The following is a 27,814-nucleotide window of genomic DNA, read 5'->3' as shown; positions in this document are numbered from 1 at the left end:
TCGGAACTCATTTGTACATTTGACTCTGGGGGGGGGGGGGGGGGTTAGTGCTCAGTGTCATCTTGTTTTATCTTTTAATTTATCTTTGGTTTGCATTGGAAGGCGACCTTTTATTTATTTATTTCTTATCATCATTATTATTATAAGCCCCGCCTCTTTCCGGTGACGCTGCGCCCTGTCCCGCATGTTAATTGGAGTTGACGTCCGTCCGTCACGCACCTCCTCCCTCCTCCACGCTGGAGAAACTGGTGCGTGTCGGAGTTTGGCAATATCTGAGCGCACCGAGTGCGGGCACAACATGTGTGTGCACGTCGGGCCGGAGTAGACTCGCAGTCTGGTGCAGCTGTAGTTCCTCCCTTGGTTGTTCTTCCCCTGGTGCGAACCGACGGTTTCCATCGTCCCCCCTTCACCAACTTTGTCGAGGTGAGTGTCTTTATTGGTCCGTGACATGTGGCCGTTAATACTTCGCCGCTGAGTCTTTCTGACATTTAACAGGATATTTTAGCTGAATATGTGTTTAAACTTCTCATGGTTCACAGCAGTTTCACTGAGCGTTTGAAATCTCTGCAGGAGAAAGTAACAGGCTTAAATGCCTGCGGTCTCCGTGTTTTACAGTGTTCTCGTTAATCTCTGATCATTATGTGTCTCAAACACCGATAGATCCTTTCAGTCTCCATGGTAACTCTGAGCCTCCATCCTTTGTTCCTCTAGGACAAGTTGTGGAGGATAAATCCATACTGTCCTATGCTATACCTGATGCAGGCTGTGCAGCAGCAGCTATCAGTACACTATGAATAAGGTGCTTCCGTGTGTGTGTGTGTGTGTGTGTGTGTGTGTGTGTGTGTGTGTGTGAGAGAGAGAGATAGTGAGCGTGCAGAGGATCCATTTCAGATTTAATCAGGGTTTGATCTCAGCATCTCATAGTTGATGTTAGAGCGAAAGCAGGAATATTGATGTTTTTCCTGTAGATGGCAGGGCTGACAGCCTGCATGAACACACTCCCTGATAAGTCCAGTGGTTCCAGTATAAGAATGGTGTGTGTGTTCCTGTGAGGGTGCATATGTCTGCAGTGTTAAACGGTGTTAAAGGATCTGGCTGAGTCAAAGCTGTTGTGCTGGGTCACTCACAGCAGCTCTAATGTTACGTTTGCACAGTGTCGTCTCTGTGCAGCTCGACGGTGCAACAGGGAGCTTTTCTAGGAGTAAGTGGGGCCGAATGGGACCAGTGACAGTTTCTGTAAACTGTAAGTCATGTTGTGAATTATAAAGCCGGATGGTTCTGCACATTGTGGCTCACGCTGGTGAACAGCACAGCATCGGTGGGAAAATACAGCCTGCAGACTTTGCATGTTGAAACACTCCTGTAATAAATACTTGGGAGACTGTAAAATGAAGAATGTGAAATACTTTTTTATTTTTTTACCACAGTCAACAAAGCCGTCACCAAATCAGTGACTGTTGTCAAATCCACAGGATCACAAAGAGCCGCAGCAGCAGGAAAGAAAAACATCTTTGTTTGTGCAAGTCGTACCTGTAGTTACAGCAGCAGTTCAGCATTGCAGTGACATTAAACTGAGTCACTGTACAAATATGCACAACCTATAATTCATCAGATTCCACTGTATTCAGCTGTTGGATAGTTTGGGGCTGAGTGTTTAGATTAGAGAGGTTGTTCTGCCATTTTCCATGTCACCTGCTGTTTTGTGTTTGTTTTCCATGTTGCAGAATGAAACAAATAAAGCCAGTCGAGTACAGTTCTATTTATTTATCGGTTCCATCACTAATCAGCTAATTTAGTTTAAAGCTGTAAATATATATTTAGTTGTCACCATGATTCGCCGAAATGTACGAGTCCTACAGTAACAGTGTGTTTCCAGGGTCTATGCTGAAAAGAAACAAAAGCTGTTTTAAATACCCATCAGCCATCAGGTGAATAACTGCTGAGCACCTTGTGCACGTGGCAGGAGTTTCCTCTTATGGACCTTGGGTGTTTCCCAACTCCACTAATTACATCCACGATTTCCTCACTTGAGTCTTTTCATCTTATGTGGGCGGCACCAAGACTCAAGGAAAAAGGAGCCAGGGAAAGACGCTTCCAGAGACATGAGGCGTCTTTTCCTCCGATGCTTAATGTGAAGCGAATAGCAAAACTAATTTTTAATAATGGAGTGTGGCAGGATTGCACTCGCCTCAGTTATAGCTCCTCCAGGCAGCCTCATCTCTCCTCGGTCCTCAGACCAGAAGAGCTTGAGACATCTTTGGTCCTGGTGGTCCAACTTCCAGACAGATCAAGGCTCAGTGAATGATCTCATTGCACCATTTGGCTGCATTTTTCTACGTTTCACGTTTACTTTGAAACTATTTTGTTTAAAACTTGCAATATGCATTTTTGGACTTTGTGGATTAGTGATTAGCACTGTTGCCTCACAGCAAGAAGGTTCCTGGTTTCAATTCAATTCAATTCAATTCAATTTTATTTGTATAGCGCCAAATCACAATACAAATCATCTCAAGGCACTTTACAAAAACTAAAACTAAAAACCCAACAATTCCCTTATGAGCAAGCACTTGGTGACAGTGGAGAGGAAAAAACTCCCTTTAACGGAAGAAAAAAAAACCTCCAGCAGAACCGGGCTCAGTTTGGGCGGCCATCTGCCTCGACCGGTTGGGGTGAGTGGATAGAGGAGAGAGAAAAGAACAGCAACAATAAACAACAAATAGACACTGCAAGTTGGTGGGGCCAGTAACTGCACATCAGCGATAAACAGCTCCAGGACCAGGGACACCTGCAGAAGGTACAGAGAGAGAGAGAGAGAGAGAGAGAGAGAGAGGGAGGGAGAGAGAGAGCACAAGGTTAGTAACATTCAATGGTGGAATATACATGAGGTGGGAGAGAAGGGGGTTAGGGTAGGGGAGCTCAGTGCACCGATGGTCCTCGGGCAGTCTAGGCCTATAGCAGCATAACTAACTAAGGGATGGTTCAGGGTTGCCTGAAGCCAGCCCTAACTATACGCTTTGTCAAAGAGGAAGGTTTTAAGTCTAGCCTTAAAAGTACAGAGAGTGTCTGCCTCCTGAACCCAGGCTGAGAGCTGGTTCCACAGGAGAGGAGCTTGATAGCTAAAGGCTCTGCCTCCCATTCTGCTTTTGAGAACTCTGGGAACCACAAGTAGGCCTGCACTCTGAAAGCGAAGTGGTCTATTGGGATAATATGGTACTATGAGGTCTTTAAGGTATGAAGGAGCTTGATTATGAAGGGATTTGTATGTGAGAAGAAGGATTTTAAATTCTATTCTATATTTTACAGGGAGCCAATGAAGAGAAGCCAATATAGGAGAAATATGATCTCTCCTGCTAGTTCCTGTCAGGACTCTGGCTGCGGCATTCTGGATTAATTGGAGGCTTTTTATGGAGATATTAGGACATCCAGATAGTAATGAGTTACAGTAATCTAGCCTTGAGGAAACAAACGCATGGACTAGTTTTTCTGCATCATTTTGAGACAGGATGTTCCTAATTTTGGAAATGTTGCGCAGGTGAAAGAATGCAGTTCTAGAAATTTGTTTTATGTGTGAGTTAAAGGACATGTCCTGGTCAAAAATAACTCCAAGGTTTTTTACAGTAGTGCTGGAGGCCAGGGCTATGCCATCTAGAGTAGCTATAATTTTAGAAAAGTTATTTCTGAGATTTTTAGGCCCAAATATAATGACTTCTGTTTTCTCCGAGTTTAAAAGTAAAAAGTTACTGGTCATCCAAGCCTTTATGTCAGTTAGACAGGCTTGAAGTCTGGTTAACTGGTTTGTGTTAACAGGTTTAATAGATAGATATAACTGAGTGTCATCCGCATAGCAGTGGTTTGAAACCCATCAGGGGCCTTTCTGTGTGGAGTCTGCATGTTCTCCCTGTGCTTGTGTGGGTTTTCTCCAGGTCCTCTGGTTTCCTCCCACAGTCCAAAAACATGTATGTCAGGTTGATTGGTGACTCTAAATTGCCCATAGGAGTGAGTGTGGCGCACTCCATGACCAAGATGCGTCTCTTCCATAGAGCCACGTTCATTTTCTTGGTTTGCAGGACTGAATAATTCGCAGTGTTCGACATCTAAATGGACGACGGCCCTGATGTGTTTAAATAATGTAGGCTTTAAGGCTTGAAATAACACTTTTGGTGTTTGAGTGGTATAATGTGAAAACATTCTTGCTCCCCAGTGGAAAAATCCTAATAACTTAGGGGACTATTCCCTGATGTTTCTTTTAGGCCAGGAGCCCTGACAATTGTGGTATAAAGGAACCTCCTGACAAATATGTATATATTATATATTATATAATATGTTCTAAGGTTCAACTTGAATAACACTGGTGATAACACTGTCATCAGGTAGATTTTTAATACACGTAGTATTTTTGGTTTAAATTGTGTTTCTCTCATCAGGATCATATAGTGGGATTAAACATTTTCACACAGTAAATTAGTTCCATAAAACCAAATAGACCCGTGGGTGACGATTCCACCACAACTTCAGCAGCATATGCTGCAAACGAAGCCCTCCAGAACACGACTGCAATCAAACCACAAAAACATAAGCTTGACAGATGTTTTTTCTTGTTTCCAACACTTTTGCCACTTAAATGAAGCTGCAGTGTGAGTCCGCCCCTGGTGCAGTGACAGACTGTCTGTTAATGTGCTGCTCTACACTGGATTCATACAGTCGGGTCAGTCGTGCCCTGGTCCAGTGGGTTAGAAACACTATGCTGATGGAGTTCAGACATGAAGTAAATGTCTCAAGATGCGGTTTCTCTTCTCACTCAGACAGTTCATCTCCATCTGTCTATAAATGGAAGGTAATGGAAAATGATGCCACGTCTAAATATATCTGCACTTGAAGGACTTGGAGATTGCTTGTGGCAGTGAAGATGTTTGATGGTTTTTATTATTTTAAATTTTTTATTATGCCGTCTGTGGTTTCATGCATTTTCATGCAGCACATCTCAATGTCATTATCCTGAGTTATTTAATTGAGACTTAATGTGAGAATAGACATTGGAGATGCTGCTGTTGTTCTCTATTCAAAGCAGTGTCATGGGCACTATAATTTTTAATTTGGGAAAGCAACACTTGGATTGAACTGTCATGCAAGTCAATACATGTGACACATCGTGAAGAGCACTTGATATCAAGAAGCTCAGGATATGCATGTCGAAGAAAGATGTGACTCTACCCTGCATCCTAATGAGCCGCCTCACACTGTGACTACAACAGAAGAGGAGACCTTTGCCACTGACAGCAGACAAGTGAAAGAGATGGGAGGGGAGGGAACATGTTGAGGATGTGGCTGATTAACAGGATGTGGTGTGGTGTTTGTGAGAGTGTGTGACAGTCTGTCGTGTGTCGGGCAGTAGGTCCCATGAATGAAGAGAAATACTATGCAGCAGGAAGTTATCGAGGAGGGACCTTATTGGTCTCGTCTTATTAATGACATCATAACCTTGCAAGCAGGTCCCCATAAGTGTGAAAGTGATGAGGAAAGAAAGCTTTCGGTTGAAATGCATGATTACAGATAGCAGGGAGGGATGTGCATACTTTAGGCTCAGCAGCATGAGCCTATTTTTTGGAGTGGCTCCCGATCTGGTCTTGGCAACCTTTCACAATGACTCCTTAAGCAGATCAGGAACAGGCGTTACCATCTGTGTGTCTCTTTCAGAGAAGGTGGGGCCGCACATACGCACAGATGTGGGCTGGCACACAATATCCTGTTTGGTCAAGAGATGTACTAATGAATAATAGATCACAGGTTGGGTTGAAGCCAGTTTTGTCTTACTTTGGAGTGATAACGTGTTGGGTGGTGTCATGCTGACCTGTGATGTTGCTTGAAGAATATGTTTTGAGGTAGAAATGCTGCTGTGAGCCCTGATTCTGCAGACTGATTTAAGGAGATGGAGCTTTTTGGTCCCAGTTACACTGTTAAGGTCTTTGGAGAAGGCAATTAATTACTGTGGAAAAGAGAGAGAGAGCACGCTTTACTGTTTCCTGTGCAATATTTTAATGGCTGATAATTCTCGTCACTAACTCTGTGACAGCAGTGTGATGTCTGCTCTTCAGCTGATTGCACCATCTTGAAGGACCTTATCTGAAACCCAGATCACATCAGCTTTGAATGAGGCACTTTTGCTCTCAGACTTGAATTGCTTCTCTCCCCGTCTTACTCCGTTCCCAATCAGACCTCATGCTGCATGTGGGGAAATATGAGGCTCCACTGATATGAGATTGAAGACGGTGCTCGATCATTTGTGTTTGCTGCTGAAGAGATGAAATGGACATTTGCTTCGGCCTTAAAAAAGGTGTTTGTTCAGTAAAAAAATAAAGTCCATAATAATTCATTTTCACACACGTGAAGAAGAAACTAGATATAATCAGGCCGGTTGTGTTACCTGTGGGGAGCCGGGCTGGGTGGGTTTTATTGCTAAACTAACCAGTGTAGCTTAGTATTAAACTGACAAATCTTTGCATGTAAATCTCAGAAGGAAGCAAATAAGCATATTTCACACATTGTTAGATATTACAGTAAGTCTTTATTTCACATGGTAGAATTTCCCCCTTTAGACGTTACATCAGCTTGTTGCTGCAGAAAAGAAATATGGCATAATAAAAATCCATTATATTGCAGTATTAAATCAAACTACGCTTTGAGCCACAAAATATTTAATTGTGACCAATATTCTGCTTCACTCCTCCCTTTGCTCCTTTTGTGACAGGTTTTCTTTTCCCCTTCCAAGACGCATTTCAGTAATGAAATAACCAACTAAGTGGCATCATCCTAACAGAATATTGCACAGATGTCCCCTGATTACTGTTATTGGAGTGGTGAGATTCAGCTGCAGGGAACGGGAGCCCTCTGGGTCCCTCTTGGTGTGTAGCACCTTTCAGAAAATGATCTTCACGACCGTATTGTTTGCTAACAGCGAGAATAATTTGTGTGCTCATGAGAAACCAGCCTCCAACAAAGCTGCCCCTGAAAGGAAAAATGAAAGGCAATAGAAATTCTGATACGGATTTATTGCGATGGATGAAGGTGAACGACTCTCTGAGCTGCCGCAGCTTGTTGTGCCACTGAAGAGCTTTGCATTGAGAGGAATGAGCTGTCAGGGAAGGGCTGGTGGGCAGCAGAGATAAGGTGGTTAACACAACACCATGTTTAGTTTCACGTGTTTGAATGCAGATGTCATTTGTTTTGTCAGGTTTGGTGCCATTGCTCCGGAGTTAAAACGCACAATGAGAAGCTGAAAGCGACTGTTGCCTTTTGGAGCCGGTGTGGATCAACACTGGTTTTCTTTCCTTAGATAACTCTGTTTCATCACAAATCAAAGGAAAGTCCATTTAGATTCTGCTGCAGCTAAAAAGCCAATTGCTTTTATCAAACACAGTAATGCTCTTTTTTCAATTCACAGTCTTTCTAGTGGCTTTGTTTGCTTCATATATAAACTCAGGCTGTTTCATAAACATTGGTTTCATAATCATTTGGAGAAACTGCTTTTTATGGCTTGAAGCTGGAATAGAACTCAACTCTTACCTTTGGGTTATGCATATCAAATGTTATTTAAGAGCTTATGCAGACCTGTGTATTTAAAGATTACTTAAATATTATCTAATCAACTTGGTAAAAGTCAATATTCTGCTATAGTTTGGGATGACTCATGTTTCACCTGGCCATGCCTACATCTAGCAGCTTCAGGAACAGGCAGCACAGTGTCTCTGAAGTGAGTTCCCATCATGTTGTGAGCAGTCGTGTGCATTTTAAGGTCTGTTCCCCCCCGACTTCTTTGAATTACTGCGGTGCATCAGCTGTCGATAAGAGCTTGAGTGCTATCATTTTTGCAAACATGACTCTATTTCTTACAAACGCTGCACTGTAGGGGTTCAACCATGAGGCGTTTATTCTGGTGAGTCACATCCTTATGATGTCTGAAAGCCTGTTAGGCTCATCAGTCCCTTGGCAGAGACTGTGGATGGACAGAGGAACTTCTGCAACTTGAACTGCAGAATATAATAGGGCTTTCAGCTTGTGCCAATCTAGTTAGTGCATCTTAAAAGGACATTAAGCCATCTATGACTTTAACTGAGGCCTTCAGCTGACTAAGAGTTTTTTGGTATCATCCTAGCATGTTGATGTTTAGCAGGTATATGATGTGGAGAAGTTAGAGGGTCACCAAATGCAGTATATTGTATAGGATGGCACAGTAAGAGCAGTGATGAGCAGCGTTACCACACAGCCAGAAGGCCCCGGATTTGAATGCAGCATGTTCTCCTTGTGTCTGCGTCGTCCTACAGTCCAGAACGTGCAGGTCAGCGTTAGGCCTCTAAATTGCCCACAGACCGGCAGTCTGCCTCAGGCACAGTTGGTGAACTGATGTTTTCTTCTATCTCTGTCCTACCTACTTACCTGAATCAGGTGTGTCCAGCTGATCAGAAGATGGAAGAGCAGGGATAATTAATTATACCCTGCCTCTCGCTCAATGTCAGCTGGGATCGCCTCCAGCCCCCCCCACAACCCTGGAGAGTGGGAACAAGTGGAAGATAATGGAAAGATAGATTTTGCCTGGGAATCACGAGTGGCCTTAAAATATAACAGTATTTAATTTAGTAGACCAATCAACAGACAGACCAACCCATAAACCAGCATTGCCATGGCCATGAAAACATTTTGAATGTAGTCTTTTCTCTGCGGTTCATGAACAGGATGGAGCTTCACTTATTGGGCTACAACAAGATACAGATGCTGCTGAGAGAAAATTAGGACAGTCAGTACAAGTTTTAGGCCCCTGCTAGTTACACATCTGTCTCCTCCTGGTGCCACGCTGGTTTCTCATTTTAGCACAGCTGCCATCCACCCACACTTTACTAGAATATTCAAGAGATGCTAGTCACCTCTGCACACAAACCGTTCGACCTTTTGTGTAAGAGACACTTGAGAAGAACATATGCATATAAATAGCATCCATGTATTCAGCAAATTGAAAGCATGGAACATAATTATTTTCATTACTGCTTGGATTCCAATTTCTACAAGTTTTGTGCACTTCAGTAATTTTGTCACCAAAACAATGACATCTTTAATATGCAGATCACCTGAGGAGACTCTCTGCTACATTTATATCCAGCCTGGAAAGCAGTTCATTATCAACTCTATTATATTCCATTGTAACAAAGATGCTGATTTGAAGATCTCATGGAGCACAGTGTGGTAGTTTATGAGGAGATGAATCTTACTAATCTGGCTCTAGAACTTCAACAATACACAGTGAGACACTTATTTTATCGTGAACTCGCGTTGATTTAAATGCAAAAGTCACCACCTTTTTTTTTTTTTTTTAATCGTCACCATTTCTTGACAATGTGGTTTTGCTTCCATTGCACTGTTTCTCCTACAGCAAACCCCCGTGTGTGTTTGGAAACAGTTATCATGTGTTGACAGTGTCCGTGGTCAGTGGCTTGTACAGTCCATGAGTCCCCAGTAGTCGTCAGGCTTCATGGGCTCCTGCATTAGACAAACACAGTCAGCATTCACCGCCTGTCACTGCTCCCATTTTTACAAATTGTGGTCTCAGCACGACAGCTCTGCTCATTAACATGAACCACCACCACTTACTGCACTGTATGTTAGACATAGTCTGTCTGTGTTTTATGTCTGTATCTGTTTCTCAGTCTAAAAATGATTCCAAGTGAAGAAAAATGTACGAATGTCAACCCTAACCCCGACACAGCTCTGTAATCTTATCTGTCACAGTCTCCTAGTGCATTTCTTCATTGTCCTCAACAAGCATGTGCTATTCAGGGTAATTACTGGAGCTTTGACGTCTGATGCTGCTGTTACCTTGATGAAAGCACTAGAAGTGGTGTTGTTGTCAGATGAAAGGCTGCCCTGAGGAGTGACTGAGTGGCAGACCTGTGCATAGCTGGTGTGATCCACCGAAAGTGGATGAATAAATCATAGGAGATGGAGGAGAGCTGTGGTGGTTAGATTGATACATCTACATTTAGTGTGTCATGAATCATGGTTTTCTATAGCTTAATCTGTTTCTGTCCTGGTTTGGGTAAGTGCATCCAGCAGTAATTGAGCTGCAAAATGCAAAAGATGTGCTGTCCTACTGCTCCGGGACCCTTTTTGTGTTCTCTGCCACTTTGATCTATTGTTGTGGCTGTATTTTGGCGTCAAGCTCCGTCAGTGTAAACGGCAGCTCGTGGTCCTCAGACAGGGGGGGGGCTGGGATGAAGGATGGAGGTTTCAGATGACCATGCTTTTGTCTGTCCAACACGAGAGGCTGTGGCCATTATGCAGCACGAAGTTTGCAGGAGCAGAGAAGATAATTTGATTATCTGCTGCTGCTTCAAAGTGGTTTTCTATTATTAATTTATTTTACATGGGACACATGCATTGGCCATATTGTGTCATACAGTATATTCATATTGGAGGATATCATTTATATCACCTATATGATTATCCATCCACACATTTCCTATTCATGTCGTCTGGTACCTCGTGGAGAGTGAATCGTGGATGGAGCCAGTCCCACTTGACAGTGGGCGAGAGGCGAGCTCTGCCACAGGCCTGACAGTTTAGTCTAAATCCAAACATCTCTGGACTGTGGGAGGAGGTCGGACTACCTGGAGAAACACTTCACACAGAAAGGCCCCAGGGTCAAGCAGGACTTGAACTTAGAACCTTCTTGCTGTGAGACAACAGTGCTTACCACTGTACCATAGTAGCACCATATATTCTAATTTAGCCCCAATCAAAACTATAAAACAGACACAAGACACTACTATGACTAAATGAAGAAACTTAGAGCGACTGTGCTTGTCTCTTAACACAGACTCTGACATAATGGGCCAAAAAATCACTGATAATTCCCAGTAAAGCTAAACTGGTGGCCTGCTGCTTGTTCCCCTGTAGACTGACGTGACCTGCCTGCTTTTGTGGATCAGCTTATACCTAACCCCAACCCTAAAAATGGCCCCTCATGCATTAGCAAATGCAGTTTTATGTACCGACGTGGTTCATGAGGCACATAATGTTAATTTGAATTACAAAGTGTGGAAATTGACTGAAGGCAGCCAATGATTTCACACTGCTGAAGTGATGATATTACTGGATGTTTCACTGCTCACACCTCACCTCATCTTCACATGTGACATGGAGTCATCTCAGACATCACTGTCATTTCTCACTGGTTGGACTAGAAGTGGTTTATAGTTACTGAGACTTTTTGTATGAAAACTGTTTCCGTGTGTAAACTCACGGGACTCTGCTCCACCCTGCTGGTCCTACGGGCACTTTAGTGACATGATCTGTAGATCAGTCCATCACTGTGTCAGGATAAGGTGTGAATTATTTAAGCCCTGTGGCCGCTTCACTTGCGAGACATATTTATGTCCTTTGTTGTTGTCAGTTTCACTTGCTGATGTTGAGAATTTGTCTGTGCAGCTTTTCTCATTACACCCCATGTTTTTTACATGAAGAAGGAAAAACTGATCACTCTAAATAACCTAATGCATTTTTCAGTGAGAGCTAAAAGGCTTTTAAAGGATTTGCCTGTTACAGCTGTATTTCTCCCTCCTCCCTCTGTCCTCATGTCCTTCGTCTCTCAGAGGAGGGATGCTCCTGGTACTCCAGCCGTAGCCTGCAGTGCTGGTCTGCAGCGAGATGGGCTCAGAGGAGCGCAGCTCAGCCATGTCGCAGAAGATCTCCTCCCTGTCACGCAGCAACAGCAGCTCCTCGTCCAAACACGACAGCCGTCAGGTAACACAGACCTGTCGGACACACTCTGGGATCTGTCTCCCGCCCCTATCAGCGAAAATCCACCACCTCAATCGGGCATCATTCACTGCCGGAGCAGGACTCTGTGGGACTGTAACAGATCATTTCTCTGGTTTTACATGTCCAGAAGGAAGAAAGTTATTTTTTTCTCATTATGCTCTTTATAGCAGCTGCCAGTCTTCAGGGATTCCTCTAAATGCCTTAACCACACAAACCTTTACTAATAGATCCAACGTAGATGCTCCTGCAAGCCTGAGGAGACAGCCCCATCTGAGCCTCTCTTTGCATTACGTGTCTAAAAGTTGCCAACTTGAGAAAGAGGTTTCTCCAATTGCAAATGTGGGAAAAGCTGAAGTGCACTAAATAACAAAAACACAATCCTGCAACGTTTCCTTCACACCTAAATTAGTGAATAAATAAGCATTATGAACAAACTGTTGTTTATGTTTGCCTTGAGCATTTTACTGCAGGCAGAAGACCCATTAATTTTTCATTACCCGCAACAGTGTTTTCTGGAAAAGAAAGTTCACTATAATCCTGCCTACACGAACACAAACCAAACACAAGCGTTTCATCACTTCAGAGCAACAGCAAAGTGTTCTTGTTAAAGAACCTCTGAACAAATAAATAAATATTCTCAAATATATTTACTTTATATTACACTTTTGTGTCACCTAAAAATAATTAATTAACATATAATTAACTCTAAAGATCGAGTGAGATAATAAACTTCAGTCATGCTTAGTTTCTTCTACACTCACTGAACTTCAGTGTGTTTCTCACAACATACATGTGTGGAATTAGGAGGATTTCAATAAAATTAGGAGAAATAAAAAAATATTTCGGTATAGGGAGCAATTGTCTGATAAGCAACAACAGATGGTGAGTTACTTAAAGTTTTCAGGTCAAGACAATATGAATTATCGGGCTTCGTGCCTCTCCTTGTCAGTTACGTCACTACTTTCTCCCAGAAAGTATCTCATGACCTTGAAGAGAAGGGCGGAGGGATGTATGGCAGTGACTCATTGTGGCTCCGTGAGGAGGATGAGGGAGAAAGAATAACCCAGGAGACGCACCCTCTCCACCCCCCATCCCTCTTGGAAAAATGGGTTTATTTTAGATGGCCTCACCTCCACCAGTCAGTCTTTCTGACCAAAAACAGTTTGGTAGTCGGATCTGTTACATACTGAAACGTCAGGGACACAGTGACCTAACAAATAGTCTGCCAAGAACCGAGGGTCCCTCCGGCCAGCTGTGACGTGAACATCATTTGTGCTCGAATTTTCATCAGTCCTGGGCGACACTGTGTTTTCAGCATAATGAACTTAAAGTGCCCTTCATGATCTCCAGGTGATTTCTTCAGTTCACTTATTATGCTCAGTCAGCAGGGCAGAACCGCAGGTGTTCAGTTTATAACAATATGAACCAGAGAGAAGCGACACAGCTCAAGTAGTTTGGCTTTTGTGCTTCATGAGCGACTCCAGCAGTTCAACGAAGATATGAGACTCACAAGAGTCATCTAACTGCAGCATCCTTAGTTTGACTCCGTTGTTACCTTTGACCTTTGTCACATGTCCTATCCCCCTCTCTCTTCCCTTCATTTTCATTATAAAGTTGTCGACATAAATGTCATTGCCGAATAAATCAATAGAAAAGTTTAGCGTTGATGCAGCTATCTTTAGCGCCTCATATGAAGCTCCAGAAACAGCATCTAGTGGACACATTTCAGATTTAGCTCAGTGCTGCTCAGCAGTGCTGTTTATTTGATGCTCAAATCAATCCATTCATGTGTCGCTCAGTAGATTCACAAACCAAAAAAGCCTGTAGAACATGGGTTCTAGATCCGTTCTGTGCAGAAGAGCATGAGCTTCTTTTGGATGGCTGGATGACTTCCTGTTGGCTCTCTGCAATAACGAATGGCATGAAATCGTGTTAAATTACTTTCTTGACGTTCAGATTGTTATTGGCTTCTGATTAGATCAAATTCTTCTCAGAGAAATGTTTTACAGCTAATTCCTCTCATAAGGATCATGTATAGGAAAGTATGTTTAGTCTCTGTCTGACAGATTTGTCTTTTCAATTGTTCCTGTGAAAAATGTAGTCTCCAATCCGAAGCCAAGATAATCCAAATGAGATCATCTATGATTATAAACGTGGAAAAATCTGTCGCATGTATCAAATGGTGCTCATCATCATAATATTAATAATGATAAAATCAATAGAAATGTAAACTAAAAGTGCTATAAACCACAAATTATCCAATATCCTCTGTGTCCCCACTGGTTCTACAAAATTCCTGCCTTCCTGGAATTCCCACTGGCGAAGTATAGAGCTACCTGGATTAGGCCGTAGTGAGATATCATCTTAATCTCTGTATTTGCAGGGGATTAGATCTTGAGCGTTATAATCTCAGTCCGGAAATTATTATTGTGTGGAATGAGATTAGACAGGTGAGCTAATTTTGTGAATGGGACCATGAGGTGTTAATAGTCCAGAGTCTCACATTGGACACATGCAGTTGCCTCATTTGACTGTTTTTTGACTCATATCCCACAGCTTCCCACTGACTGACACAACAAAGAGGCAGCACACCCAAACTGTATCAACAGTCACTGATTAGAAAATGCTTTTGACATTGTGGATGAGTCATTTAATATTAAGTTACTAAATCTCCTGCTGTCTTGAATTTGCATGTGTGTCCACAAGTTGAACGTCTGCTACCGTTTCTCTGTCACTTCATAGTTCTCATAAACCATCTGTGCCCGCAGGACAGCTGGGAAATAGTGGAGGGCCTGCGTGGAGGCTTCAGCAACGTCCCGGAGCTCCAGAAACAGGAGGGCTACATGCTGAAGAGGAGGAAGTGGCCCATGAAGGGCTGGCATAAGGTACAATCCAACCCCTGAAAGGTCCTTCACTGTTACACTTAGTCTTAGACTTTACAACCATGTTTAACAAGTGAACATCACTCTGGTTTCACCAATTTTTTTTTTCACCCTTAAAAAAAGTCTGTCGAAAAGACTCATTTGTGTTTAAAACGAACTGAATGAGTTTATGCAGTCGATGGTTTTTGGTTTTAGGCAGCTGTGAGCTTGGGTCAGGCCCGTTCACGCTGAGCCTAAAAGCTTTCACTGGGATGATACCGTCTAGCTATCTTGGTGTTCCTCTCAGATGCATTAGCTGATGGCCTGTTTCTTAATAGGTCAGTATGCATTTAGTATTGACTTACAGTCACTGACTGTCTGGTCTTTGTGCTTTCAGCGCTGTGATTCTGGTGATGGACAGTCAGATCACCAAGAACAGAGGTGGAGAAATATTGCAGCAGAGTGAGAGGAGGAATAATACAGACAGACAGAGTGAAGACAGGGGCCTCTGATGACAAACATCACAGCAGCATTAACAACATACATTAACAAGAGGCTGACTATGTGTCATATTCACAAAGTCAAAGTGCGACTTCAGGCTTGCTGTCAGGGATATTTTGTCTCAGCTTCATCTCATTTGCTCTTTGTCCTTCTGTTTCCCTACAGAGATACTTTTTCCTGGACAAGGGCATTCTGAAGTATGGCAAGTGCAGTGCTGATGTGAGTATAAAAGCCTGCTGGCTGCATACTATGTGGGCCTGTCACTTACTGAAGATTTCAACACTCAGGGTTGTTATAAAACTCTTGTACTGTAGATTCTGGTCTTTCCCAGAATAGATTTCTGTTCCATTAAATGCACAAGGCCCTCGTTCCCTCACAGTCTTCTCATCACTGATAAGAATCACACTGTACGTTTCACCTGACAATCTCACATAATTATATACCAGCAATGCAGCAGGGCTGGGCCATGGCTGAGCAACAACAGACTCTTATTGCTGCTTTGAACCTTGTTGTATTGGAATTATCTCAGGTCTGATATATTCATATCAGTATTCATCAGCTAACTTTGCTTTGCAGATCGAGAAAGGGAAAGTGCATGGCTGCATTGATGTGGGTCTCTCTGTCATGGCCATTAAAAAGAAAGCCATGTGCATTGATCTTGATGCAGAGGAAAACATCTATCACCTGAAGGTAAACTACCCGGCTAATGAATTTAAGGCATTCCCCACAGGCTTACAGGAATTGAGGTGAAGCCTGGACAGTACAAATTCACTTTAAATTCCTGGAACAGAAGCGAACATTAATGCCCTGATGTCTTGTATAGTGTGAGTGGGTACTGTACACGTGCATGCATTTGTTTACACTGATGCACCTCCTCCGTTTCCCACGTCCTTGTGTCGATTTCTGATTGTGGTATCTGCTCTGCAGATTAAATCACAGGACCTGTTTGATGAATGGGTGTCCAAGCTGCGTCTCCATCGGCTCTATCGGCAGAATGAAATTGCCCTCTACCCTAACGAGAAGTCCTTCTACTACCCCTCCCCCAACTCCCCCAGCATTGCTGAGAGTGCCTCCATCAGAAAGGTATACCCTGTGCATTACACAGCACACTGTTAGGAACAACTGTGTCGGCGTTCTACTGTGCTGTTTACAGTAAAAATTCACCAAATGCTTTCTCTTGTCTTTCTGCTCATGAATATCATTATTTAATCAGCAAGAGGTCCTGAAGCATTTTATGAAGAAATGGTTTCTGGATTGACTGTGGGTCTGTTTCTCGTTGCAGTGCGTGCCTATACGGAGGCAATCCACAGTGCATTCTGTAGGCGCCTTCCCCTTGAACAACAACAGCCAAGCCAAGGTGACAGCCTGGCTCCAGTCATCTGACGACATGGACAAGTGCTCCAAAGGTGAGATGACAAAGCTGTCCCTTGTGATGTGGGTTGTTTTATAAGTACTTAATGGACTTCTCATTTTCTATGCTGATTTTTCTATCATTCAATGTGACTTGTTTATCTGACATGTTGATAAAGTGTTGGGGGTCTGATTTGGCTGAAATTCAGTTGCCAGCCTGCTAAAAACATCAGTTGGATCTGAGATAAGCTGCACTTCTGTTAAAGCCATAAAATGCTGCTGAGTAATTGAGACGTTTAGAAATCTCAAGTTGGAATTTTTATAATGACTGGTTTTGTCTATAAAGTCGGCCTGAGAAAAGATGAAGCCATATGGAGGCTACAGCTTCAAGGTTGTTTTGCAGAGGTATGGTTGGGTTGGCAGAGACAGTCAGAGAAACAGAAGAGCTGCCTATAAATCTATCTGCCTGCTGTCTTATTTGCAAATTAGACAAACTGGCAATGGTGTTGTTTACAAACGAGGAAGCTGTTGATTACTGATAGACTGTTTGTCTCAGTTTTTATTCATTAGGATCCTGATGATGTCTAGCTGTTAAACGGGAACTTCTTCTTCTAAACCAGAAACTTAGGCAAAATTACAGGCTGCTTATGTAGAAAGAAGACTTTTGATAATTGCCTGCTGAACAGAGAATAAACGAAGCTCGGTGATCGTATGTTGAGTACACTACATTAGTGACCCTGGGACATCTGCAGATACTAATGTGGTGGATTGTTGGTTAGGGTTTGTCGGCCCTTCACGCTGTCTGTACCTGCAGAGGTGGAGGCCTGTCCTTAATGAGTAGTGTGGAGGTGCAGCTTTAACTGTGCTGTCGTTTGTTTTTTTACCTTCTCTTCTTGTGGTGGCTCTTCGTCCTTCCTGGCACAGATTTGTCAGTCTGTGAGGCCTACCTGCTGGAGCTCAGTCACCTGCTTCAGAGCATGGAAGTCCTCCACCGCACCTATTCTGCTCCATCTATCCAAGCATTGCAGGTCAGCGCTTAACTTCTGATTTCTTTCACTTGTATTTGCAGAGCAGGTCTGCTCATCATAATCATCATTTAAGTCTGAGAAACTGCTTTGTAAATACAAAGTAACCCAAATACGAGATGACTGCAATTTAAGCAGCAAGTGTCTTCTCATACCATTTTTATTCACCACTATTTTTGGTTGCTCTGAAGTCACTTGCTCCTAAATATAGAACTTATTGCCGTTGGCATTGCCCATTGTGAAAACATTTCCTATAAAAAGCCTTTCATAACAGAAAAAATGCCCTGACTCCAGTGTCAGTATCTTCTCTTATGTTCACTAGACATCTACCTTTGACAGCCCCAAAAAGGAAAAGAGACTTCCAAGGAAATGGCGCACAAAGAATTATAGCAAAGATGTCAAAACAACTCTGCAGGTAGGCCAGGTGAAAATGAAGTGTGATCATGCTAAATCCTTTTTTTTTAGCATCAGTGCTTCTAAGTTCTGTTCCCACTGCTTTACTGAAGGTACCCAGCTGCATCTCCTCTGGCTCTATCCGCCTGCACGCCTCTAACCCCAACCTCTCCACTGCCGCGCTCGGCAACGACAAAGCCGATCCTGAATCCCTGGATTCTGCTTTTGATGTGGCCAAGCTGCAGGAAGACTTCTGCCGTGTCGCCACCAACTGTGAGTCACATCGTTTTAATTAACAGTTTGATTTTGACCATTTTTACAAACTAATATAAGGCACATTTTCAGATGCCTCCAATAAGTCCACTGAATGTGTCCCCTGGCTGTCTTATCTGCTGGCAGGGTGTTGTTGTTTACAGCAAATCAGATTGACAGTGTTGAAGCTATGACAGCTGCTAATTGCTGATTAACAGTTTGTCTTGTTAGGATTCTGACAATGTGTCAGCATTTCCCTGACTATTACTAAATAAGAGGTTTACGCTTTCTAAACCACAAAGTTTGGAAAAGACAGTTGCCCCATAGGGGTGTAATTTAGTTTTCTACCACCCCTCACTGATATAAATACTCAGATAAACCATGCCTGACATGGAATAATGACAATCAGCAGTGCAGAGTTACGAAGCTAAGCATGTGATGGGCCTGGTCTAATACAATGGTGCATATGGCCAGAGGTTTTCAGTAATGTTAGTTATTAAGTGCAAAGTAAAATGTTATGCTCGGAGAATAGAAAATAAACAAAACTTCATACTTATTCCATTTATTGTGTTGATGGTGTCAGTGGATCGAGATGAAACTAAAAATTGGCTTGCAGTTACAGATCCCATGTCTTTTTCTTCTGCAGTTCATGCCACCATGAAATCAGCCCTAAGTTCTCTAACATCTGAGAGGGAGAGAGTAAAGCAGTGTCTGGACCATGAGGCGTGTCCCCCCACCTCACCGCAGGTTGTTGGTTTGAAGAATGCACTGACAACGGTACGTGGACAGACACATGCTCAAATACAGACATAGACTCAGTCGGTAGAAATACGTCGGGTTTTACACGTCACTGAGACGCTGTGCCCTCCCACGCCACCTGTCAGCAGTGATACACTGACGGGCCTTGTAGAGGGATACCTAGCTGCTGCTGTGAAGTCTGCCCACCTCAACAACATGTTCAACAGTCATGGTTCCTGTGGCTGCTGCCTCCCACCTAGTGTTTCTGTCTAAAATTTGTCTTTGGTGCCACAGGTCTAGTGTCATGCTGACTTCACATCAGAACTTGCGTGTTTCATACACCAACACAAGTTAACTTCAAATACCCTTCTGGGTATTAGCTTTTCTTCCTGATTACTCACATTCTGCCTACTCTACTCTACTTCACACAGCGTCAGAAATACATGTTTAATATAGTTTGGGCTCACATGGTTTCCTGTCTGTGATAACACATACAGTCCCCATAGCCAAGGTAAATTGTATGTTTACAGCTTGATGATAATCTGTCAGAGGAAAAACATATTTCAAAAGATGGAAACGTGTGCAGGGTTGGTTTAAAACAGCATGGTAATGGTTAGGGTGTGTGCTATAAACAATGTCTACACTGGTTATTTTTCCAGGCTCTAGCCCAGAACTCTGAACTGAGAGAGCGCCTGCGCAAGATTCATGCTGAGTCCCACATCGTAGAGCCCACATTAATAAATCTCACTGCCCCTGTGAAGGTGGGTGCAGGAATGCAGTCACTGTAGTTTCCCCACCATCATGGTGATTATTATTATCTACACCTTTATTTTCATCCCACACAGTGTAGAATTTGTCACAGAATGAATGAGCTGTCCCTTTCCCCCACATCCAGTTTTTAAAAACCCTCACCCCCTCACCAGAATCTGTTTTGTGATGACAGTGTCTAAAAAAAGTGCCAGTAATTGTCTTTACTACGCACTTTTCAGGGAGCACCACCTCCTGAAACAAGCTGCTTTCCTTTTAGTGAGAAAGTGTTTCCTGTCAGTCCTTGTGTATTTTTCACTGTTACAGGACTGAGAGGAAACTTCTCCTAAAGGAAACTCTGTGCTCACATAATCAGATCTGCTGACCAGACAGCATGAACTGATCCACGTAAATGTGTCATTAGTGCAGTATAAAATACTTTCAGCTTCACAGATGTTTACAGATGTTTACAGATGTTCACAGATGTTTACAGGCAGCTTGAGACAAAACATGAAACAAAGTGCACAACGCTATAAACTATAAACATCTGATAATCTGAAAAAATGAAAAAGAAGGTGGTGTTACAGCTACACACCGATTTCATTGGAAAATATACAACATGCATGTACATTATTGTACCAATATTTCCAGAGTCTGGATCTCAAAATGTCACTTCATTAATTATTATGAACTGGCCAGAACTGTATGTTTGCAAGAAGCATGTAAATCCACTCGGAGCGTAAATTAAACTGGAGTCATAGCAGATGAACCATAACAGATTACAAACACAAAGAATATCCCGCAGACACTCACATGGAAATGAGTATGTGCTTCTATCATTTGTTATCGCTCAAACTGATGAATTAGCCCGGAGATAATGTAATAAAATGTGTGTTCAACAAATTACCAGGGACACATTTACGTGGATCAGTTCATGCTGTCTGGTCAGCAGATCTGATTATGTGAGCACAGAGTTTCCTTTAGGAGAAGTTTCCTCTCAGTCCTGTAACAGTGAAAAATACACAAGGACTGACAGGAAACACTTTCTCACTAAAAGGAAAGCAGCTTGTTTCAGGAGGTGGTGCTCCCTGAAAAGTGCGTAGTAAAGACAATTATTGGCACTTTTTTTAGTCACTGTCACAAAATACTTTGCATCTGGGAAATATGGAGGAATTTCCCGCCTGTTTTTCTTTTCAGTAACATTTATATTGTGATATTTTGGAGATGACTGTTCTTCAGTGTATTGCATATTAGTGTTCTGCATGTTGTGATGCTGGCATCATCCAAGCATTGGGAATCTGTCATAGTCTGGATTACCCTGAGCCTGACTATGACAATGTTTTTGTTCTTATAAATCTCCCAGACACAGGAGTCGGTGGATGAATCCCGTCCCCTCGTGCACCAAGTGTCCAATGAGAGCAGAGCTTCAATAGCAGAGTCTTTGTCCGAGTTCTTTGATGCACAGGAAGTCCTGCTGTCTGCCAGTTCCTCTGAAAATGAGGTAAATGTGACTGTTAAGCTGGTACTAGCAGCAGCTGTGCTGTGTCAACTCAGAATCTGCCTTTTTTGCATTAATTTTTAATGGACATTTAGGGAAGCACAAGGAAAATATCATTGCTGTTGTGATAAGCAGCTTGTGTTGAACTTGAATCTGGTGATAATTCAGTATCTTTCTACTGCAGAATGAACATTATCTTATTTTAACATTTTTATGACAAGATTGTTCATTCTCCGCTTCCTTCAGCGTTAATGTGGCATGTCCTGATAAGGTGGCAGCTGGAATAGAAGGGATGTGTAAATGTATGTTAATTACTTTGGTCTAAAAATACAGCAAACTGCAGATCTGTTCTAATTTGTCCACGAGGTCCTAAGGGACCTGTCATCTCCAGTGCTGTAGATCTGCTGCTGATGTGACAGGAGGCTGAAAGAGACCTGTCCGTGGCCTCGCTGCAGGTGTTATTAAAATGTCTCTATTACAGGAGCTAAGGTTTGGCTGTTTTTTAGGTGTCAGAGGATGACTCCTACATTAGTGACATTAGTGACAACATCTCAATGGACAACTTCAGCAACGGGACAGAAAGTGAGAGACCAAATTCAGGTAAACGATGGCCCAAAGAACTAAGGGACATATTTTTAACTAAAATGTAAATACAATACTGGCACCAGTCAAATTCAGTTATAAATTTTGTTTGCAATTAACATTCACACAACGAGCTGCCAATGTGTTACCTGACCTCATACGCCATCTGCTCCTAGGCTCTGTGGAAGAGAGTCCTGTTCTTTGTAAGCGTAGATCCTGCCTGCCCTCGCCCAGCCCCAACAGCAGCACCGTCAGCCTGTGGAACATCCTCAAAAACAACATCGGTAAAGATCTGTCCAAAGTGGCAATGCCTGTGCAGCTTAATGAGCCACTCAACACCCTGCAGAGACTGTGTGAGGAGCTGGAGTACAGCGAGCTGCTAGACAGGGCTGCTAACACCCAGGACCCTTTTGAACGTATGGTGAGATGGCAGATTCACTTTAGCTTTTTGAGAGTGTTGCTGGTGACAGTAGTCTGGTGGCCTCTGAAAATGACTGGATCAAGCAGAAGCCGAGTATAGTACGACAGATACAACTTGAATTTCTCCTGCTGGCAATGAGGGCACAGTCCAAACCAGCAGGAAAAATTGGAGTTACATCTGTCGTCAAGTCATTTTCAGAGGTCACCAGACTACTGGTCTGTGGTCACCAGCACCTGCTTTTGTCAAACTCAAGGCCTCTGTCCAATTAACTCAATTATTATGGTGAGTTCATGTTTTCCATCCAAAATAATGTATGAGCTCGGCTTTCTTAAAGGGATAGTTCAACAGTTTGTAAAAATATGTTTATTTGCTTTCTTGCCGTGAGCAAAAGGTTCAATGTGGAACATTTAATGGGCTCTATTAGCAGAAATGGAATTTACTGTTCATGAATATGTTCTCATTAGTGTGTAATCACTGAAAATACCAACTGTTGCATTTTCTTAATCTTAGACAGAGCCTTTTAAATCTACATGCAGATGCAGCCATGTTAGGGTTAAGGCCCAGAATGGACAAACCAAACACAGGTAACCAGGACTTGTTTTAAAGGTGACGGCCACCGTGTCCTTCCTTGCACCTGGAAACGGGTGGGATGGAGTGTGAGGGGTGTTCACAAGGCTGGATTCTTCAATCTCACTGATAGATGCCACGAAATCTTTCATTTTACACCTTGCACCTTTAAATATGAAGCTGCAGAATAAATTAGCTCAGTTTAGCATAAAGTGTGGAAGCAAAAGGAAAACACTCACCTGACTAAGTTTACTAATTCTCACTTTATATTGTTTGTTGTATTTCTAAATATATATATATATTTAAAAACTGAACAGCATTCAGTTGCATGACATTCATGACATTTCCCACTGTTTCCTTCTCCTTGTCTGGGGTTTCTGTCCACTTTCACTGGGTCCACATTGGAAATTAGGTCTGACTCATAACTGTTTTTGTTTAACCAGTTATTTTTATCTGCTTTATATTTGTAAGATTTTATCGTTTGTGTCCTCTGTGTCATGCTCATAGCTGATAATGTTTTACATTGCCCTACTGGTTTTTTTAATACATGAAACTTAAAACTGAATATTGCCTGCGGGCTCCACTTTCACCTTTAGTACAAAGACTTGAGAGTGGTATCGATCTTCTCAGCTAGCACTGGGCACAAATGTGAATAAGAAATTGCCAGAACTTTCAAACACACTTTAACGTAAAAAGCCAGAACAGTTATTATAGAAACTATGTACTACAAGAATACCCTGACAATTACAGCAATCTGAGAAAGATTTTAGTGACTATCAAAACCAAATTCTAAGAGCCAGGAATCACCCATTAATTGCCCCCGGTCTTGTCGCTCTAGGCCAGAGACTCCAGCTGGAAACTAGCAGAGGAAGCTGATTTTTTTTTTTATGGGAGAAACCTTTTTCTATACATTGTGGAGATGGCAGTGGTGTTTACTGGTTCATTCATGTGTGGGAGGTGTAGAGATACAGCCTGTGGAGTCATCCAGTAATTAAGAACAAATGTGCATTATACAATTTATAAATGAGGCCTGTGCCATCTTCTGCCTGTGGCCGGGCCTGAGATGTCAAAGTAATTGTCACTGTCACATCATTATGTTTTTCACAAGGTAAAGTTTAAGTCTCATTTATGCTTCTGTCCTAAGACGTGTAATTAAAGCACTACTAACTGTACTGCCTTTTCCTTATTTAGGTATACATAGCCACATTTGTTGTGTCAGGCTATGCATCCAGCTACTACAGAACTGGGGGAAAACCTTTCAACCCTGTTCTGGGAGAGACGTATGAATGTGACCGGCCAGATAAAGGCTTTCGATTTGTTGCAGAGCAGGTATAAAACATCTCTCAATTTCTACTCTGTCAACAATTTAACAGTTATTGGTTCTACTAATATTTTCATAATAGCAGCCATTTAATCAGTGTACTACTCTACTCTTTGTTCCCCTCTACCATGCCAGGTCAGCCATCACCCACCAATCTCAGCGTGCCATGCAGAATCTAAAAACTTTGTCTTTTGGCAGGGTAGTGGAATTTATAAGTTTCTCATTGTCTTTAAAACATCCAGTGGGACCTGTTTGCCTGGGATAAATGTTGAGGTGTTTTTCTCTGATTCTGTAGATGTGAGGTGTAAGAACAAGTTCTGGGGGAAGTCAATGGAGATTGTTCCTGTGGGTACCACTCATGTAACTCTGCCAGAGTGAGTTTCTTCTGTGACGATGCAGACACATACATACAGACTGTACAAACCATGCCATTTGAAAGAAGTGTCTACATTCGTCAAGATAAAATGAATATTGTTTGTTTTTTCTAGATTTGGAGACCATTATGAGTGGAACAAAGTGACCTCCTGCATCCACAACATTCTCAGTGGGCAGCGATGGATCGAGCACTATGGGGAGATCTCCATCAAAAACTCCACCATTGATATTTGTCAGTGCAAGATCACGTTTGTTAAGGTGAGACGAACAAATGTATGCATGGCTGCACTGGCCCTAATGAATCTCACCACCATTAATATGATGTTTATTTTATATCAAACTTTGTTCTTAATTTTTTCATTCATCACCTTTGATTCTGGAAGGATGTTTTAGAAAACCCAATTAGACCAATAACCACCACCCAATACACAGCTACAAAGCCGTTGCATATAAAAACTATAGGTTTGATATCACACCTGCACACCACTTAAATTATGCCAGTCCAGTGAACTGTATTCTGGGTCCCTGATACCAGAGTTCTCTCTCTCTCTCAATCACCGTATGTTGTGTTGGTAAACATCCCTCAGTGAACTCCAGGGGGTTTGATCAAAATAACCTCAGAGCAGTTAGAGGCACAGCAAATACTGCAGTTCCCTCATTAATCCATAAACTTTCCGTACGGAAGGTGTTCTTGAGTCCCTCGATGGTCTTCACATGTGATGTTTGAGAAGGTTAATTGCTGTAGCATGTGCCCATTTTAAAGAACTGCTGAACCTGTGCAGGATAGCGAGTCAAGACATGTCATGTCTCATATCTCGTTAAACATACTAGTCCGGTGAGACACTCCAGGGGGGGGGGGAGCTGAGGACGACTTGCACAACAGCAACATCTGCTGACTGCAGGAGGACACTGCAATGTTCAGTCATACTCACCTATCACTGTATCCTCTTGTGCAGAGCTCACCAACCCTGGTCCTCGAGAGCTGCTGTCCTGCTGGTTTTCCAATGATCCCTGCCATTCCAGCTTCTGATTGGCTGAACATGCCTGATCCAGGTAATCAGCAGTAAGTCGGGCAGGGATATCTGGAAAACAAGCAGGACCACGAGGAGCAGGGTTGGTGATCTCTGCCCTTGTGCAACAAGCAGATATCACCTGTTCAAAACGTTGTTCATTTAGATGGATGTTCTCTTCAGGCCAAATACTGGAATTCAAGTGTGAATGAAGTGGAGGGAAGTATCACAGATCAGAAAGGGAAGGTCATCCACAGACTCTTTGGGAAGTGGAACGAAGCTGTTTTTTGTGGAGACCCACCTTCAGCCACATGCATCTGGAGAGCAAGTATGGCAGGTTTCTTTGATAAGAAAGCAGCAAAGGTTATTTTGCAATAGATGTCTTTCTGTTATCTAACACAGTGGGTGTAATATGTTGGCAATGCAGACCCTGTGCCGGTAGATCATGAGCAGTACTATGGTTTTACCAAGTTTGCTGTTGAACTGAATGAGTTGGGCCCATGTCTGAAACTGCTGCTACCACCCACAGACACCAGACTGCGAGTGGACCAAAGGTAAGAAGAAAACTGAAGGAAACAGGTATTTTCTTCAGTAATTCTCAACTTTGTGCAATGCCCTGATTTCTTTAACGTCGTGCAAATGGGAAACAGTTTTTTAAAAATAATAAACATGGTTTATTTCTGTTATAATACGGCTCATCATTTAGACGCTTGGATCTCAGTCACGCTCATGTCGTGCTGTGGTAAAAACACACCTCTCATCCTATGATCACAATAGACAATAATTAACCACAGCAGCTTTAGATTAATAAAACTAATGTTAGCTCACATTCTTAGATTTTAAAGTCTGAAAATGAAACGGTCACAAGGTGCCACAGAAAACACTCAGCTCCTGAGTCCTCATCCATTATGAAGTTACCTTACAGTAATGATGCAAATCCAAAAACATGAGTGAAGATTAAATTTGAATGTTGAAGATTGTTTCATCATATTTGCATAATGAATGTGTCAGACTGCTGGAGGAGGGAAACCTGGAGGCTGCAGAGGAACAGAAGCAGAGGATTGAACAGCTGCAGAGAGAGAGGCGAAGAGTCCTGGAGGAGAACAACGTAACACATCAACCTAAATTCTTCAGGTGGGCCAAATATCCAATTGATTAGTTTCTCACTGAGGAACTCGTTTAGGGGAAATTGAGCTTGTCACAGTTTAATCTGAACACAGTCCTGTCCTTTGCAGCTTTATGTGCTATCAGACATTTCTTCTGTCTCAACAGGCGGTCCAAGGATGATACCTGGGTGAGCAACAACACATACTGGGAGCTGAGGAAAGACCCTTGCTTCACCCACATGGATTTTCCTACACTCTGGTGATCCCTGAGCTGCAGATCATGCTCCCACACACGTGCACACTCCTCCACAGCCTCTACTGTGATCCAGGCTGGTTCTGGTGACATTTGTTCCAGTCCATCCACATTCAGTTCTTGGTCTTCTTAACTGCAGTTCATGAAAGTTAATGCCTTAGCAGCAAGTTGTGTGAACATGTGCAAGCATATAATAGGAATGTTTATCACCTCTTGTGCTGCACACAGAGAAAAGGAAAAGTATGTGGGACAGAGGATGATAAATTCCTTTCCTAACAGGTCTACACTAGCTTAAAATCTACCGGCCGTCATGGACATTCTCTACCTCTGAGATAAACTAGCCTTGCTAAGCCACTGAGTGTACACACCTAATATTTATTCTGCACCTGCCTAATGCCTTACTGCTTGTACTCATAATGTTCATTTGGTTTTTGTTCCTTGCAGAACTTTTCTTTGTCTCATGGCTGTAGTTACTGCTTTTTAGCTATGACTGTGTGAATGATTGTGCAGCAGTAGCAAATATCAAATTTAGCCATTTTCACTTTATCCACTGCACCATTGTCTGTATGGACCTTGGACTTTTGGACCAGAAGTGTGCAAAACTATGCTCCATGAGCTCAAATAAAATCTCTGAGACTTTCTTTTTCTGGAGTCGTTTTAAGTTGTTTGTTCAAAATCCAGGAGGCAGCAGGAGACCATCCCATTCAGTTCTCTGAGCTGTGACACTGTTTCCTGGTAAGAGAATTCACTTCCTGTTGCAAGTGTGTTGTGCTGTGTAGCTCGTCTATGGATTAGCTTTAGTCTAACACACCTAAAAACTAACTAAACTCTCTGAACAAATCAATAACCGCTACACATTCTTGTACTAGTCCAGTACCTTTGTATTTTGTGCAGTACTTCTTGCTATAACCAGACTTAGCGCTCGTTAGCCTACCAGTTAGCTTAGCTAGCTAGTAACATGGCTTCTCTCTCCCTCTCCTGCTCGGTGCCACATGTTTAGTTATTCCTC

The 27,814-nt window shown here is 42.6% G+C and overlaps 1 protein-coding gene across 5 annotated transcripts; it reads left to right on the top strand.

Moving 5' to 3' along the window:
* The first annotated feature begins 186 nt into the window (after window positions 1-186).
* osbpl3b (oxysterol binding protein-like 3b) lies at window positions 187-27,446 on the top strand. 5 transcript variants are annotated; one of them, XM_026294118.1, is made up of 23 exons: window positions 194-423; window positions 11,637-11,787; window positions 14,574-14,690; window positions 15,333-15,386; window positions 15,744-15,857; window positions 16,095-16,250; window positions 16,450-16,573; window positions 17,442-17,545; window positions 17,865-17,957; window positions 18,049-18,208; window positions 18,834-18,964; window positions 19,585-19,686; window positions 21,036-21,173; window positions 21,677-21,770; window positions 21,929-22,173; window positions 23,932-24,069; window positions 24,197-24,260; window positions 24,357-24,435; window positions 24,550-24,694; window positions 25,630-25,774; window positions 25,874-26,000; window positions 26,458-26,580; window positions 26,719-27,446. In XM_026294118.1, the coding sequence occupies exons 2-23, from the start codon at window positions 11,692-11,694 to the stop codon at window positions 26,813-26,815; spliced, it is 2,646 nt and encodes an 881-aa protein (XP_026149903.1). In that variant the 5' UTR covers window positions 194-423; window positions 11,637-11,691; the 3' UTR covers window positions 26,816-27,446. The 5 variants fall into 5 exon arrangements, 4 of the variants coding, with proteins under 4 accessions (XP_026149903.1, XP_026149904.1, XP_026149906.1 ...); XM_026294121.1 differs by having other exon boundaries at window positions 224-423; window positions 14,579-14,690; XM_026294119.1 differs by lacking the exon at window positions 19,585-19,686 and having other exon boundaries at window positions 203-423.
* The last annotated feature ends 368 nt before the right edge of the window (window positions 27,447-27,814 follow it).

This window comes from Mastacembelus armatus, chromosome 16 (genome assembly GCF_900324485.2).
Source record: "Mastacembelus armatus chromosome 16, fMasArm1.2, whole genome shotgun sequence".
NCBI lineage: Eukaryota > Metazoa > Chordata > Actinopteri > Synbranchiformes > Mastacembelidae > Mastacembelus > Mastacembelus armatus.
This window is presented reverse-complemented; position numbering and strand designations above follow the sequence as displayed.